The sequence below is a fragment of the Natrix helvetica genome (genome assembly GCF_964273705.1).
Source record: "Natrix helvetica genome assembly, chromosome: Z".
NCBI lineage: Eukaryota > Metazoa > Chordata > Lepidosauria > Squamata > Natricidae > Natrix > Natrix helvetica.
In genome coordinates this window covers 38575939-38596714 of record NC_138554.1, presented here as the reverse complement: position 1 = coordinate 38596714, position 20776 = coordinate 38575939, and the positions used below count along the sequence as shown (strand labels likewise).

Below are 20776 nucleotides of genomic sequence, written 5' to 3'. Positions count from 1 at the left end.
ACCCCTAGTCCAATGAACATTACAAGCTTTCCTGCCATAAAGATATCAATCTGTATAAAAGATTCATTCTGGAGTTTATTTTAATATATATTTTATGCTGCTTTTCTCCCACAGTACAAGGCAGCTGATATACATTAAGGACCCAGATAGTGAAAATCAACTTCTCCAATCCAGACAAGACAAGATATGCACAGATGTACTTCCAGACTATCCATAACATCCATATCTAGGAGAAGCTTTAAGTGAGCAAAATTAAGAGTACAAGATTTTGTCTTGGGACTCTGGCATCATGCTGCCTTTTCCCATGGGAAAATGGGACATGAGGAACTCCTATCTTGCTAAGTCACTTAGCAAGAGGACGGAATGACCCATTTTAGGGGATGTAAGTTTTATTTACTTGCTTCCATGTTCTTCATGAGAAAGTTGGTGGAGTAGAAGACATGCACTCAGTTCTTCAGTTTGCTTTACAACAACCTGCACCTAGCAATTCTGCCCAATATTAATCCCCCTTAAGATTACCATCAACAAAATGGGCTTTAGTGGTTCAGCAAATATAGGAGTACTCTAAACACATTTCAGATACTGCAAATTCAGAATACTGTTGTTAACTGTGACTAGTTATATAATATCAGTTCTTGCCAACTGAACTAGCTTCCTCTTTTTTCTAACATACAGTTCAGCCTTGATTATTGAAGTTCTTTGCAGGGTATTTGTTAAATTTCTTTGCTGCTGAACCTTCAAGACTAATGCAATATTTGCCAGCTCATTTTTTGTGCCTACAGTCTAAGATTCTCAGTACAGATCCTGGAAGATAAAACCTTCATTTTCAAAATCTCGATCTCTGAGAGCCTTGTCTGGCATCTATGATTTTTCCCCCAATGGCAGAATAATAATTTCTTCTGGCTCCAAGGTTTCAAAAATTTCTAACATTTTAACATTCTTGCAATGCAAGCATTCATTGTTGAATGCTTGTGTTGTTTTTCTTTTTTAATACAGAGAAAATTAATATTGTTGCTATTTCCAAACAATTCGCATTCCGGGAACTTTGTTGGTTTACTACAAGACAATCCACTGTTGGTTTTGGAATTTCTTATACCTTGAGTTGGATAAGCATGCCTTCACAACACACTCTACCGGAACACCACAAATTATAGATATGTTCATTCTCTTGGTTCAGTTTGCCTGTACTTATGGCTTCTTTGTTTGTGCCATCATCACCTTGAAAGAAAGGATGTACCAATTAATGGGCATTTATTATTTATACTGAGCTGCTGTTGATGATATTCCCAGTGAAAGCAGGTTACTGCAACACATTATGCAAGTATTGCTCCTTTGTTTTTTAGTTTAGTTTAGTTTAATGTCACTGCATATGGTACAACGAAATTAAATGCCATCTTCAGTGTACATTATAATTATAAAAATAAAAACACAAACATATATCCTTTACAGTCTATAGAATTGAAACTGAAACCCTGATATTGCACTATAACATAGAATTCAATATGGTTACTGCCCTGGGATAGAAATTGTTTTTCAGCCTATTTCTCCTTGTTTTTATTATCCTGTATCAGCTGTCAGATGGTAATAGTTCAAAAAAAGGGTGCCCAGGATGAGATGGATCTGTAAGAATGTTTGGAACTTTCTTAAGGCACAGGGAGTTATAAAGTTCTTTCAAAGAGGGAAGAGGGCAACCAATGATCCTTTGGGCAATGTCGTTAACACTCTAGAGTGCTGTCCTATCTGCTACTGTGCAATTGGCAAACCATACACAGGTGCAGTAAGTTAAAATACTCTCTAGGGTGCAGCGGTAGTTCCTCCCCTCACTATCCTCTCAAACTAGTTCTTTCATGCTAAATCATGGTGATTCCATACATTTGATACTTCGAGTCAAACTACAGAAAGGCTCTGAAGGTGGTTTGAAACCTGCTTAATTCTACACACCAATCAATGTTCCTTGTTTTCTAAACCCTCTTCCTGAAAAAACTACATTATCACATATACCACCTTGAACTGCACTAACTCTAAGAATCCCCGGATTTTGTCTGTAATTTTGTTTTCATAGGAAAAAGGGAGAAGAAGATAAGGATAAATCATAAACCAACTCACCAACTAGTGCAAAGTTACTTTCAAGTAGCTCTCGGTGACTACTGAACCAGGCCTGGGCCAGGCGATTGTTCTTATTCTTTCCAATGATATAGTTCATGATATAAGCAAGGAGTCCTGTCACCATTAAAATTTCCATGTAATAACTCTCCCAACTGTTTTGAAGATGTGCAGGCACCTGATGAGTTTGAACTTTGTTAAAAAGCTATTTCATTTAAGGGGAAAAAAACCCTTTCCGACCCAAATCTTAGCTCTTCATTATAATCAGGATTAGGGTTTTATTAATTTAGCAATCACCAATTCAAACTCAGGGCACAGAGAAAAATTCTAAATCAACATAATCTATTCTTCTCATAAACTTATTTTAATCCTGTGAAATACCGTTGAATACCCCTGAAATACCAATAGATGAGAATATTTATAGTTCAGGGTTGAAATGAATTGTCTTTGATACTCTCTGAGCTTGGTTGTTTTCTTGCAGATATTTCATTACCCAAATTATCCAACAGCACAGATGATGTTACCTAGTTTGGGTAATGAAGTGTCTGCAAGAAAACAACCACACTCGGAGAGCACCAAGGATTCTTTACTGCTGAAATACTGCAATTGAGAATTATTTTCTTTAAATTTATCTGATTTCACGATGTTATTTGGATCATAGTTATGATTTACTATAACTCAGCAAGGTTTTAAGCATCTAGACTTTGCTATTTAGCTACTATGAATATCAGTATTTACCAGGGTTTATAATTACCTTTGGAATAAGACCACTTCCCTCTGTCACCTCCATTTATCAACTAATTAAAGTCTACCAAGAAAAGTTCTGGTGCTTTTGAAGAGTTCGGGCAGAGGAAAAACATAAATTAGCATAAACTACACGCACACATATGCAGGGGAGGGGGAGAGAAAGAGATAAGTGGTTGTGTGCATGTGCTTGTGTACACATACATATACACATTATACCAAAGAGAGTCTACCCCTATTTCATTCAAAGTGATTAATCCAAGACACTTATGATTGCAGCCTTAATTATAATAGTTCAGGAGAAAACCTAATACAAGACATTAGAGACTACATAGAACTTTTCATAATGTTTACTTACATCAACAATAGTAATTGGGTCCTTATTTTTGCCGAGAGTTGCATCAGGTTTTTCTTCATAACCTTCAAATTCCTCATCATCATAGGGCTCACTTTCTGTATCACTTTCCTACAACAAGAAGGCAAAATGTACCGAAATATCCATTGTTTCAGGAAAATGATAGTAAATGACTGACTTTTAAGCACACAGCTATCTTTTGCTTTTTCTATTTTAAAGACAACATATACATCTTTGCTAATTGATGATTACTTCACCCACATATCCATGGAGATTCTCAATTATCCAGGTCAATGTTGTTCCAGAGGTACTGTTCCAAAAGGCAATTGGACTTTCTTGAGTTTTTCTCTGAAAATGTTTCACTTCTCACCCAAGAAACCTCTCCAGTTCTAATTGACTGTAGGGGAATGGAACGATTTATATTCTTTGCAATCATCTGTTTGTTAGCCTCTGAGGATCAGTCATTAGTGTTAGCAGCCTGAGTGTCATTGAGGCCACTTGGGGGTTTATCTATTTCCTCAGAGTAACCTGAATCAGAGTGTAAATGGGTGTGGAACTTCCTTGGGACTGCTGAAAGCACTGAATTGTAAACAGGAGATAATTGGTGTCGTGCCCCTCTCTCTCTGTTGAGAAAAGTCCATACAATTTTAACCTAGATGATCTCTTTGATCCCTCTTTTAAATCAGTGGTCTTCTCTGTGTAGAATATGAACTTGTTCAAAAGAGTGAACATTTCAAATGCAGATTGACTGCTGAATCTTGTCCTGATGAATTTGTTCTCCTGTGTTGGGCCATGTATTTATAAAGTGGTTGCTTTGTTTCTCCAATGTACAGGTCTGCACATATCTTGCTGCAATGTACTGCATATACCACATTGTTTGTGTGTGGGTGTTTTGCCCTTGGGCTGGACAAGCTTCTGCCTTAATATATTCCTGAGTTTAAAGTGTGCACATAACTTGTGCTACTACAACATAGGGAATGACAACATTGCTTCATTGTTGGTTTCTTCTTTGTCTGTTATGAAGGAGCTCCTGTTGGATCTTTTTATGGATTTGATGAAGACCCATTTAGGAGAGCGACATGTTCGGTGAGCTTCCTTGATGTGTTTTTGTTCCTTCTCTTTTCCCTCCTTGCTGGTAGACACACCTTCAGTCCAGTGGTATATGGTTCTGATTACTCCCAGTTTGTGCTCCACTTGATGGTAAGAATAAAAATATAAATATTGATCTCTGTAGGTTTTCTGTATACTTCAATGTTGAGCCTTTTGTCTCCTTGATGTATATTGCATAATTCAGGAATGCCATTTTCTTTAATATCGTTCCACATGAACTTAATGTTTCTGTCCACAATACTAATGTGTTCGCATTGTGGCTAGGGGGACCACTGGTTTGAAAGAGGGATCAAAAAGGTTACGCATGTTAAAATTAAACAGCATCCCCCCTCATCAGAAGTGGAGAGATACACCACTTATCTATTTACAATGCAGTCCTTTCAGCAGTCTCAAGAAGCTTCCATACCCATTTATTCTTAGGATACAGATAAACCCCTAAGAGACTTCAATGACTCTCAGAGAGTTAACACTAACAATAGACCCTTAGAGTGCTAATGACCAGGTGACTGCAAAGAATATAAATCCTTCCATTCCCCCCTAGTCAGTTGGAACTGAAGAAGCTTCTTGGATAAGCAAAACATTTGCAAAGAAAAATAACCCAAGAAAGTCCAGTTGCCTTATGGAAAAAGCACTTTTGGGATTCAATCACATGGGTTCAACTAACCAAAGAGTGGCATGCACAAAAGTAGGCTACAAGTGCAGCAGAATATGAAGCTCATCATATGCCCATCATGCCCATGCAAGAAAACTGGATTGCTAATTACAATCTTCTACTTAATCATGGGCAGTAACTCAGTAATTGAATGCCGAAACTCAGTTCTGTGGGATCATATCAAATCACTCTCATTTCCATCCTTATGTGCTTCCAATCACTAATTACCACTAAACCATGCTTCTAAAAGTTGGCAACAAAATGTTATTTCAGATGTAGGGCTGGAGGGTATTAAGAATGAAAATAGGATCAGCTCAGCTCCCTGAAACTTCTTATATTACCTCCCTCATTTTTGAAACCAAAGAAACAAAAAGTCCCAAAAGTGAAAAGTTGTACAGCCAAAATTAGCTATTTTGCTTCTTAATTTCAGTAGCATAATATACAGGCTATTAGAAGATCATAAATTGCATGGAAAGTTGTACATAGTTCACTATCTGCTCAGCTGTTTGAATATGATGCTCTGGCCTAGTAAATTCAGCTTCAATACAAAAAGGAAATACAACTCTGCAGTTTATAAATTGATCATCTATAGAATTGTTCTGTAATCATAGAAACGTTTATGGCAAGGATTATAACAGCAATATGAAATACTTGCAAAATTGCATGCAAGACTAAACAGATTTTAATTATAGGCATTATACGATACTTAACGACAAGAGATATATCAACCCACAACTTAAATATGGTCTCCAACCTTCAAGATTGTGCCTTCAGAATTCATCAGAGATTTCTTTTTTTTACAGTCCTTTTCTTACATTAAATAAACTGTGCAACAGTTATATGAAATCTCTAGTAAACCTAAAGTATCTACATTAAACTTTTTAAAAAAAATCTATGATTTCCATTAGAGACAAAAATTGAGCCCATTCCTTTGCTTACATCCCTGCTGTTCTTGCAAACCTTGGAACACCAAAAATATATATTTTCAAATGCAGCTTCTTTCTCAAGCATTTTTCCACTCCTGATTTATAGATATTTGGAGATAGCTGATGTTCTAGAATTCCTTAATTACAATAATTATGTATATATCAGATGAGACTACACAAGTTATAGATTCACTCCCATTCACTCCAGCATTGTATGGTACTCTTCAACACAAGTTTCCTTGTTTTTTTTAAAATCAAAAACCTATTTCGCCAAAGAAACTGGCCAATTAACACTGATACTATATCAAGCTTTATAGCATACAATGACTTAAATTTTAAAAATAAAATTTATATAAGATATACACTATAGATACACACAAACTAAAGAAAATACACAGTATAATTGGATTTCTTAATAGACAGTCTTACAATTTTTATCTCTTTGCACCAAAAAAGACAAGTTAAGACCTTCCTCTCATATCACCTGTCCATCAGCATCCTCAAAGTCAAGGCCTTCATCTTGTCCTTCAAGTTCTACTGTGGCTTCCTCCTCCTCCTCTTCTGCTGTAACAATCCGCTGGGGAGATTCTGTGGCTTCAATCACATCTTCAAACTCAGCAAAATCATTATCATCATATTCCACTAAGTCATCGTCATCAAATTCTTCAAATTTAGCCAAAGAAAGACCCCAAAGGATTAAGAATGTAGTCACCAAAAACCACCAACTTCTCATTGTTGCTGGGGAAGAAAATGTTAAATAAATAAAAAATAGCAAAGGTCCAAAATCTTTCAAGTTCAAAATATTTTCTTTTAATATAGCAGTGAAAAAATGGGTCAGTTTAAAACAAACTAGAAAAAGAGTACTGTATCACCATCAATAATTCCCCAGTGTAAAAATGGGTCAGTTTGAAACAAACTAGAAAAGAATACTGTATCACATCCAGTAATTGTGTGTCTCATCTTGTACAGCACTTACAAATATGTAGTATGCAATGTAGTAATAATAAATTAATATCATAAGTTTCCTTCAGGTGCATTTAGTACTCCCTCTTCATTTTCTTTTTCTTTACAAAAACCATGGGATGTAGGCTGGATTGATAGCAAAGTGAATGTTCAATGAATTTGTTATTTATCATTAGCAACCAGAACTTACAATAAAATGTTGCAAATTACTATTTCCCCAAAATAAGCCATCATTCCATGAGTTCATCAGAAATCAGTACCCAACTTTTGAGTAAGGTAACATATGAATTGGGAGTGGGCAGAAGGTAGTTCAGAATCTACTAGTATAATGTAGCTGAGGGTAATACAATAATACAATACAATAGTAGAGTTGGAAGGGACCTTGGAGGTCTTCTAGTCCAACCCCCTGCCTAGGCAGGAAACCCTATACCGTTCCAGACAAATGGCTATCCAACATCTTCTTAAAGACTTCCAGTGTTGGGGCATTCACAACTTCTGGAGGCAAGCTGTTCCACTGATTAATTGTTCTAACTGTCAGGAAGTTTCTCCTCAGTTCTAAGTTGCTTCTCTCCTTGATTAGTTTCCACCCATTGCTTCTTGTTCTGTCCACAGGTGCCTTGGAGAATAGCTTGACTCCCTCTTCTTTGTGGCAACCCCTGAGATATTGGAACACTGCTATCATGTCTCCCCTAGTCCTTCTTTCTCTTAAGCTAGACATACCTAGTAGATTAGCAGTGACTCCACACTTTTTTAATTTCTCATGCTTTAACAACAAAAGGGTTCCTATCCTGAATCTGACTGTTGGAATTCCTGAACAGCATTATATTAGCTTAATATGCCCTGAGGCAAGGAAGATGCTTCATATCTGGTGTAGAGATGCTTACTATACACGTATACAGCATTAAATTAATACATCTAAATAAATATTAATAAGTATACCCAAACTACTTGTCTCATATTGAATGTAAATAATGCAAACCTATTCAGCCTGTACTTCAAAAACATTATTTATTTCAGTTTACATGGCTGCTTGCTTATCATGAAACTCCGGACAATTATCAACTTTTTTTAAATTAAAAAACACAACGGAAATCTTTAGGAACAGAATAACACACTGAATGCAATTCACATTCAAAACATTATTAGCTTGCATAATATCCTGGCCAGTGCCTTCAAGGACTTTTCTTCAAGGCCAGCAGGGCTTGGACCATCCAAATTTCAAGGGGAATGTTGTACAATAGGGAAGGCATGATAATAGAGAATCCCTGGCAACTGAGAATGCATGTCCCCTGATCCCATGAGATGATACTGTTTAATTGATGAGGCCTGGAACATGCCACCCTTTGAGTTTTGTTGGAACAGCAGAGATAATTGGATACAAATGATCATGCAAATATCCAGATCTTGTGCTATTAAGGACTGTTCAAGTGATTACAAAAAAATATTGAATGGCATTGGAATCTCACTGGCAACCAATGGTTCATGCAACAACAAGCATGCCTACTGCATGCTGGACTAGATGAGAGTTCAGAGTGGTCTTCAAATAAAGCCCCATATAATGTACACTGCAATTCTCTAATTGCAAGGTCACTAGGCCATAAGTGACTATGATCAGGGTCTCCTCATTAAGTAATGGGGCCATTTGGCACAACATGAATTTATGCAAGGTCCTCCTAGCTATATCTGTACAATTACATTCAGAACTAAAAATGAAAAAAATCCAGTTCTAGGTGATTCCCTAAACTACTTGGTCTTGATAGAGATAAACCTCAGACTGGTCCTTTCTATCCGCCTCCCTCCCTAGCCCCCGCCGCCCATCTCTAGACACTGAGACAGGAAAACAAATGGTGCTACAATTGAGATACAGGTAGTCATTGACTTACAACTGTAACTGAGCCTGAATTACAGTCATAAGTCAAGGTACCATTTGACTGGATTTGAATTTACCACTGTTTTTTTACAACAGCCATTAAGTGAATATCATGATCTTTAAGCAAATAATTTTCCCCAATGGGTGTTTTGTAACTTTGAATGGTTTTTAAACAACCAATTGTAGTTGAGGACTGTATGTATACAACTGGGTATCAACCTTTTCCTCCTCACTCAGTCAAGCCAAAGTGTGATTATATTATATGGCCATTTGTCATTACAATATGGAAAAATGTGAAATCGAAAAAAGTAAAAATAGTTAGTCAGGTGATATGCAATTAAATTAACCTTTTAAAAATTGGCATATGTCCTAGCTTTGTCACTGAAAAAGTAACTCACAAATCCTTGTTTTAAAATTCTTCCTTAAAATTATAAAACCTATTTCTTGAACCATTGACCTATATAGAATAATGGTAGCATAAGAAATAATAAGAAAATGGAGAAGTAGAAAAAAAATCAGTCCAACTCATTGACCTTTGTAACCAAGTTGTGTTTTGAACTGATATTTGAGCTGGGAATCAAATCATTCTATTGGCGCAATAATTTACACATGCTGGCAAGCTGTTGAAGAGTGTTATACTTATCCAACAGCCACTGTTTTAACTATTATTAATGGACCACTAGATTATATTTTAAAAACCAACATGCTGTAGTTTCCCAATAGTCCTGACACCAGCATATGCTTGACTTGAATAGATAATGTATTATTTAAATAATTCGATCTTCACACATGTTGGTTACAATTTCCATAATTCTTTCTGTGATTAAAGGCTTAATGATAGTATAGATTACTTTCTAGATGCTGAAATTCAACTCCCTCCATTCTTTACCACTGTCCGTGTTAACAAAGGACACTGGGAATTGAAGTCTATAACTGCTGGGGAAGGCATCAAGCTGCCTAACCTGCCTAACCTCAATATAGTTAATGGATTCATGGAAGGTGTACTTTGACACACCCCAAAATTACCAATGTTAAGATTTCAAAGGGGCAGCATTAAATTTCTAAGCGCATGAAACACTGACATCTCGGTGTTTCTAACATTATTATTACTGAGGGCTACAAAAAAAAACCTGCATTTGTAGAGCAGATTGTAATTACTATTGCACTACAGAAGCACGCCTTTTTTTAAAAAAATATATCTTTATACACACAATTTCCTACTCACCAGTTTTCTAACAGTTTCAATTTTTATTATTTCAGTTTAGCAAGATACGTGTGAAAGGCGTTCGCAGGATTGGCCTAGATACCCCCCGCCCCCCCAAAAAGGGAACCTAAAAAGCGGTGGAAATGATTAGTAGAGCCAAGCCAGATCCCCGACGGAGCCTGTTTCAACCAGAATAAATCACCTTCAGCCATTCCAGAGTGGCCGGGATTGCTAAGAGTGCAGTCCAGGTCACCTGGAGGGAACGAGGTGGGGAAAGCTAGCTTCGGTGAGTCAACGCAGACACCTATGAGAAGCAACCCTCGTGTACAGCCAATTTGGGGGCTGTTTTTCCTCTCCCAGGACGGGGCCATGTCCACGCCTTTCCCGAACTGGGGAACAACGTTATAATTTACCTTACTATCTAGCCTCACAAGAGAAAGCTCCCTCCCTCCCCTCCCCGGATCTCTTAGTCCTCAAGCCCTCCTGCTCGATACCTCAGACCAGGGTTTTAGCCTCTCAACGTCCCCAAGACCAACTCGCTCCTCCGCTAGGTTGAACGATCCCAACACGCCCTGCCGTTCTTCCCCGTAAGTTACGTCACTTGCGTAAGCCAGCGCATGCGCCTTGAAAGGCCAGAAAAGGGAAGTGGCTTAAAGGGAAGGGATGTTGGAAGAGAGCAAGGGGACGGTTCCTTAAAAGGAGCCTCCAGATCTTGGTGAATTTCTTTGCGTTTTGGTGATTTATTAGGCGATTAGAAGAGAAAGAAAAGGACTGAGATTTCCTTTGTTCTAGAAAAATATGCATCATGTTTTCTGCGGGCGCAGGGCAGTGACTTAAGGTGAAAGCAATGTTGTGTGTGACGCTTTTTATACTGGATTCTAAAAGTCAAGTTTAGCATATCTACCTCTCCCCATCCCATTTGTATTTATAAACGGAGATTAATTATCCTGTGCCATGACATTTTAGCCCATCAACTGGTATTTATTGATATTTCCTAATATTTTTGGTTAATAAATTGGAACTGTTTTGTGGCACCATATACAATCATTCTGGCATAATCTGTCAGGATAAATGCTCATGTCAACTGAAGGACAACTATGTTTGTTAGGCTCCAATCTAGTAGATGCTTATACTTGAGAGTAAACACCACTAATTATAGATGTTTTGAAGAAAAGGAATTCAATTAAACTGCATTATAATTTGAGGTTCAACTTATGGTATCAATGCTCTTTCTATTAGCACTTCCCCTAAACAGTGGCTAAAACATAGTGAAAATGAATCATCTCTGTTTTATTTATAGTGTACCCTGCATGCAATTAAATATGCACACTTGGATTGTGCTATCATTGATTTTCCATTTTATGACTGGAAACATTCCAGTATTCAAAACAATTATAAGTTTTATCAATAGTATGTGCGGTTCTTCATATATTTAAGAGCTGAAGCTTCGGCTAAAAATGTTTTAACACCATAGTATAAGTGCATGCTGGTGTGATGTAAGATATCTCCAAAGCGAGTTACTTTATTAACACATGGGAATCACTTGGACTATGTGGTAGTCCTGAGAACAAGTTAGAAATTGTTTGCCATTATATTCAAGGGAAGTTTTTTTATGAGACATTTTCTAGTGATTGCCCATTTAAAAAGTAGCCAGGTGTACCATAATTCATCGAAAATTGGGTGGGTATTGCCAGCCTACAAATATATACCATGTAAAGGTTTTATGTTGTTATCATGATCATAAGGGACTTCAGAACTTTACTGTGAAACATACAAAGTGAGAACCTTCAAAATTCAGCAGAACTTACTTTCAAAGATGGGACTTCTGTTACTCCAGCTCCAATTTTTTCTTTCTAGTTAGGAAAGCAGTGTGTTCACTCAAAAAAGAAATGTATCATTTACAAAGAGTAGACAATTTATCTTAGTATTCAGTCTTTAATTTACTTAGTTGTTAATTTTATAAAAAGCAAGTTGTTTGGTTTTGTGAATGCCTAAGTGTAAAAAACAGAAACAGCATTATGTTTTCTCAACTTTTATAGGACCACTACCAATTCCGAATTCAATTATAATGCATCTTTGGTTGCATTTTTTTCCTTTTTTCCCTTTTCATATTTCTTCAAGAAATGATCTCGATTCAAAAAATAATCTAGAGTATATGGTGGGGGGGAGGCAAAATTGTATTTTTATAGATTTGGAAAAATAAAAACGTGTTACGCTACTCTATATTTTCTAGCTCTACGTTCCTTTCGTTCGGAGTTTATTACTGTTATCAGGCGTCATCAAGGAGCGCCGGGCAGAGTAAAGGCCCGCGATTTGAGGACGAGGTTTATGTGCAAGGGCCCTTCAAGAGCAGAGTGTCGGTCTATTATATGCGTGACGTCTGTACGTCACGGTCATTTCAGCAGGCAACGTCTACCACCTCATTTGTACATTACAGCAATCGAGCAGGAGAAAGGAGGGAAGACAGTTCCCCAAATACCCGAGTGATAAACGGTAGGTTGAACCGAACAGGAGCAGAGCAAAGGGCCTAAGGAGAGCCTAGATCGTCCTGGGTTTGGCCGTTGGTTAAGGAGGAAAAGGAGGGGGCGGGGCTGAGGCCTAGTCGGGGCACATAAACATTTGAAGCTCATCGTTTTCACTTTTTCTTCCATCAGATAACCTCCTTTTTGTATCTTCAGCCAGGCCTCTGGCCCGCCTCGAGGTGAGTAAGAGATCATATGGAATCAGTTTGGAAGAGGGTAGATTTGAGAAGCTAATGCAGATAATGAATATTCTACTGTTAAAATAAATGATCTTAACTACATTGTGGCTAATTTCTTAAAACACTTATTCCTGAAAACAAGTGATGGGAGATTCTTAGTCTTATGCTAAATTGTATAGTGAGTTGCTTAGTCTATGATGTTATATCTATTTGCTTATTAATAAATAAAATAGCTGCTATTTTTTGTGTTAGACTAGTTTTTAATAAGCAAGGCATAATTTATTATATGATAAATATCAATTATTTAAGATTGAGTGGGAAATCTTGGGTTGGGATGGACAGTAGGAGGAAATTCCTTTTTCTCTCTCTTTTTACGATGATTAGTTATTTAGAAGATGAGCAGAGGAGGAACCACTGAATATTTTTTAAAAATCATGATGGAAAAATGTGTAGAATAGTCACTACTCTGTTGCCGTTTGTCAGTGTATGGAAAGAACCATGTAGCTCAGGAAGAAGTCTAGACTGCAACGAATCCCATTCCTCATTCACCTGAATGAATAAAAGGGTGGCAAAATTATTTTTCTTTACCATATACAGAATCAATTGAAAAGGAATGTACAAGAAAAAAATGATCTCACTTCCTCTTTAGTAGAACATCTCTTCCCCATCTCTCACAAAAGGATTGTTGCTCCAGTGTCTGATTTTAGTTACAACGACCAGTAAAAAGCAACTCTGAAAATCTTTAACAAAAGTAGAATCCTTGACTTAGTAAACAAAATACTTCCGTTAAATTAAGCTTTAATTTGCCCATTTTGCATTTTCTTAAGATGATGTCCTTTAATAAATATAATGGTACTTGTTTTGATAGACTTCCCTAAAGTATAGTGGCAATTGTTAAAAGGAATAACTTATTTGTCTATCAGCATTTTCTACTTAATCCATATTATGTAAGCTTTTTATTTTTTAAATGGATACATGGTTTTAAATTTGATTTTATCTTTCATTAGATTCATTACGGATACCATGAATTGGAACAAGGGTGGACCAGGCACTAAGAGAGGCTTTGGTTTTGGTGGTTTTTCAATATCCTCTGGAAAAAAGGAGGAGCCGAAGCTGCCACAACAATCCCATAGTGCTTTTGGAGCCCCTGGTTCTTCTGGGTTTGGGAAGACAGCACCACCCCAGCTGCCATCCTTTTACAAGATTGGATCTAAACGAGCAAATTTTGATGAAGAGAATGCGTAAGTTCTTATTTTTACACATATACTTCCCAAAATTTGATGGTTACCTTACCTAACAGTATCTCAAAAAAAGCACCAATGAGGAATGTAGCTTCTTTTAATTACAGCCAGTAAAATCAGCATGACCTAATTAACTTGTTTTATTTTTATTGTTTGTAAACTGCACTACGGCGCATAAGTCTTGAATGCAGCTTGAACTGTACCCAGCTCATATAAATGAATAATTAGGATATAGTAGATTACTTAACTCATAGTCATATAACTTATTTTAAGATGCAGTTTCTGTCTTATGCTGCTGGCTTTTTGTTAACTGGATTCTTGATTATAGAATTTCTTTTTTCTCTTTCTTTAATGATTAGATACTTTGAAGATGAGGAGGAAGATTCCAATAATGTTGACTTGCCATACATTCCTGCTGAAAACTCTCCTACTCGTCAACAATTCCATTCCAAAGCAACTGATTCAGATAGTGAGGATGACCCATTGGAAGCATTCATGGCTGAAGTGGAAGTAAGTTACTATTTCCTTTAATTTTACAAAGATTGCCTGACATCAAAATTTGCCCGTTTAGAAAAGCAATTTATACTTTAAGTCTGATCTTCAAAAGCAAGAAATAAAAATATTATTAATCTTACTCATTTGAGCATTTATAATTTATTCTGAATGTACTTACTTTTCAACAGATTATATCAGATGATATTACAGAAATGAAAGAAAAAGCAAATAAGAAAATAAAAGAATTGCTATCTTTTCAGCTATAAAAATATTTTGGGTTGTTATCACAGGAAAGACCATGCTTTCATGAGCTTTTGTTTAAATCTGATACTTGTTTTTATCAAGTCTTGTCAGTCTGTTACATCAGATTTGAAAGAAGGCACTGTTCAGTTTTTGCTACAATTGAAATAAGCTTTTCAAATTCAGTGGAAAAAAAACCAAGATTGCCATTGGTAAGCAGTGCAGTATTTAAGTGTGACATCATATGTTCATATATTCAGCACCATGGTAAATTTGAACAGTTGCCAAATGAATTGACTTAAGCTGAGGACTGTCTGTTATTTACTTGCTTACAGCTCCAAGAATTTCTAAGTAACAGGGATTTTTATGGAAGTTAATATTAAATATGCTACTTTTTAAAATCATGTTTTGTGATTGATTAGGATCAAGCTGCTAGAGACATGAAAAGATTAGAAGATAAAGATAAGGAAAGAAAGAATTCAAAGTAAGTTTCATATATTATATTCCTATTGAAATAAAAGTTAATCAACAGTGTTTAAGCATGGTACCATTATTTCTAGCTAGATATTTTATTGTCATGCCAAGATAGTTCTCTAGAGGCTATGTTTTGGGTTTTAAGGGTTAAATTGTATGGGGCTAGTGTATGATTAATTCTGACTTATGACAAGCAAAACTTGACTTTTTAGTCCTTTCCAGGTGTAAAATTCTGTGAGCGCTTCTCATATTTCATAAATTGGAAATTCCAATCAAGGCATCAGAATTTGGCAAGTTCTGGGAGGGTGGGGGGTGGGGGGTTGGAGTTGTTATAAGAAATGTGTTTTTATTGCAGCTGAATGTATCTATGTTGAGTCGTTTTGGCAGTTATCAGGCTGAATATATGGAGCTGGGTATGTGGAACATTTGCAGGGAAGTTTTGTTTCTCTGCTTATTTTTCCAGGGGTATACGCGATGATATTGAAGAGGAAGATGATCAAGTGAGTTTTCTACAAAATCTTTCTATCTATGTAAAAATGAAATTGGATCCCTTGAACAAATTAGTATTAAAGTCTTAGTATGAAAGGATGCTTTTGACCATATAAATCACAGCTGAAAATGTGTAAGTAGAAGCCATTAGAGAGATCACGTAACACAATTTTAATAGAAACTTCTATGATTGTCTTTTTTATTTTCACACATCTAATATTTTTAGACTGTACTGCAACTTGTTAGTATATTACAGAGGAGCTTCATGTGTGCTGATAATAAGTTAGTATGTCTTTGATATCCAAAGTATCCACTTTCTACATTTGTACAGTGATTCCTTTATCTTGTTGCTTCTGTAATGAGTAGACAATCATCACCCTATCACAATGGGAAATATAGTGTAATTATCCATTCCAGTGGAATCCACTTGTTACTTGCCTATAGGAGGTCTTTTCAGTCACGAGCATACACAATTCATTATGGATACTTTAAAAGTATGACAGCAAGTCTAAGGCACAGTTTGAGATTAGGAAAAAATTGTTTAGCAAAGACCTTTAGAAAACAATTCTAGCATGTTTGAGTGACAAAGAAAGACCATTCCACTGATGAAGTTACCTTTACCTATTACCAAAGTACAAACTCAATCACAAGTCTTTGTGTTTTTTAGTTGAAGCACCACAGGACCAGACTTGCTTTACAGTTGTTTTTAAAATGATTGTAAAGCAAATTACTGTGGTCATTAACCACACGGTTAAGCAAATTGAGCATTAAAAACATTGCAAATTATGGTCACATGACTGCAGAATGCTGCAATTGCTTGTTGCCAAGCTCCCAAAATGCAATATGATGGCAGCTGTGGCAACCTTGAGGACAGATCAAAAGTAGCTTTTTGGATGTCTGTTGTAAATTTGGTGATTAAACAACTGATTATAAGTCAAGTATGTGTAATAACTGCCTGTATATCACTGAGTTGATATAGCTTACACATGTTTAGAAAGCAGGAATAAATATTTTGCAAACAAAAATTTAAGTTATAAATAGAGGTATGTCCTAATGTCCTTATTTGGTTTATCTATGATAGTGAACTGACAAGGTACTTAGAATATGCAGAGAATACTTACCGGTATGCACATCTCTCCCAGTTTTTTAAAGACAGGAAATAGCACTGGAGTATTGATACAGTTATAGAAATAGTTAAAGTAATCGGTTAATAAAATTGGTTAAATGTGCATATGAAAATTCAGGTTTTTTAAAGGATATGGATGGAATGTAAATTAATATTTTCATTTTATCTTTAAAATGGAAATTATGAATAGATTTTAAAGAAACTATTTCAGAAGTTTATCTTGTCCCATAATGCATGTACTTGTTACCATGGGTCCTCATAATTGCAGCTGGTATAACAACCCACAGTAATGTGATTGCAGTTGGAGTGTTTGGCAATAGGCTTGCAATCACAATGTTACAGGGTCACATGATCACCATTTGCAACTTTTACTGCCATTTTCTGCCAAGTAAAGTCAGTAGGGAAGCCAGCAGGAAGTCACAATTAATGGTTATGAAACTGCTTCAACTGCACTTGATTTACATAGTGACAACAACTGGGACTACCGCAATTACCCTTGTAATGTTGCACAGCATTACTTAGGGACATAGTTGCCAGCCCAAACTTCCATTGTTAAGTGAGGACTACCTATAATCACAGTCAATTCTCTCTCATGCATCAGAGATCCAGAAAGAAGCTTGGAATGTGCTTAGTGTAATGCGTTAAGTATGTTCTTAAGAAATCACATATTAAAGTCATTTGGAACAATGTCCTTTATGGTTTTACTTGAATTTTTGTAGCGATCTACTAGGTTCTTCTGGATTCTGTACAGTATAAAAATATTGTTCATATTTGTCAGTCATTGTAGTTTCATTAGATAATTTCTGTATTGAAAACGCAATTCAAATAGATTCTTACTGCTCTTACACACATTAAAGTAAACTATTACCTTAATGTGATTGGCAGTAAACTGCATTTCTTCCTTCTCATCTGTATGCAGTTACACTTTTCTCTTTTGCTGCAGGAAGCTTATTTCCGTTACATGGCTGAAAACCCCACTGCTGGTGTGATTCCAGAAGAGGAGGAAGATAACTTGGAGTACGATAGTGATGGCAATCCAATAGCACCATCTAAAAAAATTATTGATCCTCTGCCACCTATTGATCATTCAGAGGTGATGAAATTTATTCTTTTCATAAAATTGTTTCACTGTTAAGCTGTATAAGTCAAAAATACTGAAGAAAGCAAACTAGGAAGAAAACACATCCTCTAATGAAGCAGCCCCCAACTTTTTTGGCATCACATATCAGTTTCATGGAAGACAATTTTTCTGTGGATGGAGGGGTGGGGAACATGGTTTCAGTCACTCACTTGCCTGCCACTTTTCTTCAGTTGTGCAGCCTGGTTCTTAACAGGCCACAGACCAGTACTGGTCCATGACCAGGGGATTGGGGATCCTTAGGATATGCATTCAGGTTTTTTTATATTGTATCATAGTGTTTCTCAAAGATTAGATAATAGCTGAAATGGTTAGGTAAAGGATTTTATTTTAACAAAAGAGCTTTATTGCATATCTTGTTTTCCTTAACCTTGAATGTCAATTTGATGGTCCAATGTTTCAAATGTTCTGCTAGCATACTCTGGTGATTGAAAGATCATATTACCACAGCAGCTAGCAATGCTTAGCTTTTACCTGTTCAGGTGGCATTCTTCAGTAATAAGGAATAATTGGCTTGCAGATTGAATACCCGCCGTTTGAGAAAAACTTCTATGAAGAGCATGAAGAAATCACCAGTCTCACTCCACAACAAGTAGTGGAGTTGCGCCATAAGTTAAATCTCCGGGTAAGGTGAAAACAAGGATCCTTGTTTCTGGACTCTTTTCTTGTTCATACATTTTATTGTGTACTAAGCAGATGCTGGATCTTATAGCAATATTATAACAGACAAGAGAATGCTTTCCAAAAGGAAAGGGTTTGGATAAAAAATATGGCGTGAAAGGAATGAGAGGCATTTTATTTATATTTATAAATATAAATATGTGTGTGTGTGTGTGTGTGTGTTATTTGTGCTGATAAATAAACACAAATATAAAAAGGCAACATTAAAAATAAAAATATGGGTTTCTGTCTGGATGGTTTTCTGTGATAAGCCGAATGACAGAAAGAGGGAGGAGTGAGCTCCCTCCCATATTTGGGCATACCAGGGATTGTAACACACACACGTACATACATACATATATATAAAGAAAATTTTGGAGCTCTGGGGAACTGATAGGTTTATGTTTTTATTTTGACAATTTGTCACCTATTTCCCATTCAGTACTTTTTTTAGCTCATATAGCACTATTCCTTGTATTTTACAGTTGGAAAGAGGCCTCTTTCTAGACTCTGAAATGCTTTGGGCTTCTCAGATTCTGCTCCATTATTAGTGATTTAATCATTATTAGTGATTTTTTTAGCTCTTCTAGCTGTTTACTTTTTCTTATGGTGCATCAAGTGAAAGGCATAGGGGTTTGAGAATAACTGATTTTCTTCCTGTATGACATTTTATATTTTACATGTGATCCACAGCATCCTTCCCTCAGTGTCCTGGTGATAGCGTCAATATTTGGAAACAATGTCAGTGATATAATATTGATCCTCTTTTTTTCTCCAAGACCAAAAATCATATAAGAGCAGGAAGCCTCTGAAGCAAGCCACTCTCATACATATTGTTGAAGCACCCCCAAAGGTTGATGAAATTAATGGATGAAATTAATAATGCATTTTAGCTCATTTGAAATATGATTAGGAAATTTAAGATAGGAAAGAGAACACTTCTGGGACTCCCAGAGTCCCAGGAAAAAAAAGTGTAAAAAATTCAATCTTGCCCCTTCCACTAACATCAGCAAATACTGGAAACCCTCTTCTGAATTATTTGTTGGGGAACAAGTTGTTCAAACTGTTTCACCCTATCCTTTCACGTAACCCCCAACTTGGGTAAGTAAGTAGCCCATTTCTGCTCCACACCAAACAGGCATATTAAACAATTTTCTTAAATGAATAATATAAGCATTTAAACTTTGGCATATCTAATTAACTCTTTTCCCTAGGTTTCTGGTGCTGCTCCTCCGAGACCAGGAAGTAGTTTTGCTCATTTTGGTTTTGATGAGCAACTTATGCACCAAATCAGAAAATCAGAATACACTCAACCCACTCCTATCCAGTGTCAGGTGAGTAGCATTTTTAATAGGTTTTGAGAGAGTAGAGAGAGACTATTAGTTCTAGCTTGGTTACCAAATGTGATAAGAGATATAGAGCCTGAAAACCAATCTGCCTGTTTAAAATAAAAAAGAATGGTTTCTATATGTAAACATTCCTACAAAATTAGAAATTATTTAGAACAGTGGTCCCAACCTTTTTGACTTTGTGGACCGGCAGCAGGGTGTGTGCATGTGTGTTGCATGTGTAATTAAATCCTGTGCAAATGGGGCTTCACACACTTGCCCACCTCTTGCACAACCCATTCCCAACAGGCTGCAGACTGGTACCATTTCATGGATCGGGGGTTGTTGACCCCTGATTTAGAACAGTTTAAAAAGTTAGCTATTCTGTCTGATTTCTCTAGAGCTCACAACTGCAGAACATAACCAGAAGATAAATTTATTTTGTTAAATACAAGGTACGAATTAGAATATAGCTAATCACACTGTATACTGCCTGAGATGTTTCTGGTACTGAAGGCTGGTCTAGAAACCAGGAGACTGAATTCTAATCCTGCCTTAGGCATGAAAGCCAGATGGATGACTTTGAGCCAGTCTCTCATCTCAGGCTATTGTTGTGAGGAAAATAGGGGAAGGAAAGAACATGTTTGTCACCTTATAAAAATAAAGGGGGATAAAAGTCCAATCAATCAATCAATGGAAATTTGCTTATACAAGAAATTATAGTCCTGAATCAAATTATGTTTAAACCTGTAACCATCTATTTATTGCTGAAATGTTTGTTTTTCCCTTATTGACTACAGTTCAAGTTATAGTTCAGCAAAATCTGAAGGCATTAAATTTCCCCATCCTTGTTTCAGTAGACATCTTTTCAAACTAATTTATTAAGTTCTGAATCACCTGCTGTATTTTGAAGTATTGTCAGTTTTAAAGAAAAATGTTGTTTCTCTTTCTCTGTAG

The 20776-nt window shown here is 36.3% G+C and overlaps 2 protein-coding genes across 3 annotated transcripts in view; one reads left to right on the top strand and one right to left on the bottom strand.

Annotated features, from left to right (window-relative positions):
• Positions 1–10577, bottom strand: part of CCDC47 (coiled-coil domain containing 47) — a 29448-nt gene extending 18871 nt beyond the window's left edge. The window contains exons 1-5 of one of the 2 annotated variants that reach the window (XM_081970064.1): positions 10422–10577; positions 6375–6628; positions 3206–3313; positions 2107–2281; positions 1097–1218 (exon numbers count right to left, since the gene is read on the bottom strand). In XM_081970064.1, coding sequence (XP_081826190.1) covers positions 1097–1218; positions 2107–2281; positions 3206–3313; positions 6375–6623 — 654 coding nt within the window. In that variant the 5' untranslated portion in view covers positions 6624–6628; positions 10422–10577. Of the gene's footprint in view, positions 1–1096; positions 1219–2106; positions 2282–3205; positions 3314–6374; positions 6629–9948; positions 10085–10421 lie in introns of those variants that run through there. The other variant, XM_081970065.1, reaches the window with a different exon arrangement.
• A 4-nt stretch (positions 10578–10581) lies between these two features.
• Positions 10582–20776, top strand: part of DDX42 (DEAD-box helicase 42) — a 29959-nt gene continuing 19764 nt past the window's right edge. Inside the window, exons 1-10 of the mRNA XM_081970061.1 lie at positions 10582–10765; positions 12161–12420; positions 12582–12628; positions 13636–13869; positions 14229–14379; positions 15027–15088; positions 15542–15578; positions 17637–17786; positions 18352–18456; positions 19706–19825. Coding sequence (XP_081826187.1) covers positions 13652–13869; positions 14229–14379; positions 15027–15088; positions 15542–15578; positions 17637–17786; positions 18352–18456; positions 19706–19825 — 843 coding nt within the window. The 5' untranslated portion in view covers positions 10582–10765; positions 12161–12420; positions 12582–12628; positions 13636–13651. The remainder of the gene's footprint in view (positions 10766–12160; positions 12421–12581; positions 12629–13635; positions 13870–14228; positions 14380–15026; positions 15089–15541; positions 15579–17636; positions 17787–18351; positions 18457–19705; positions 19826–20776) is intronic.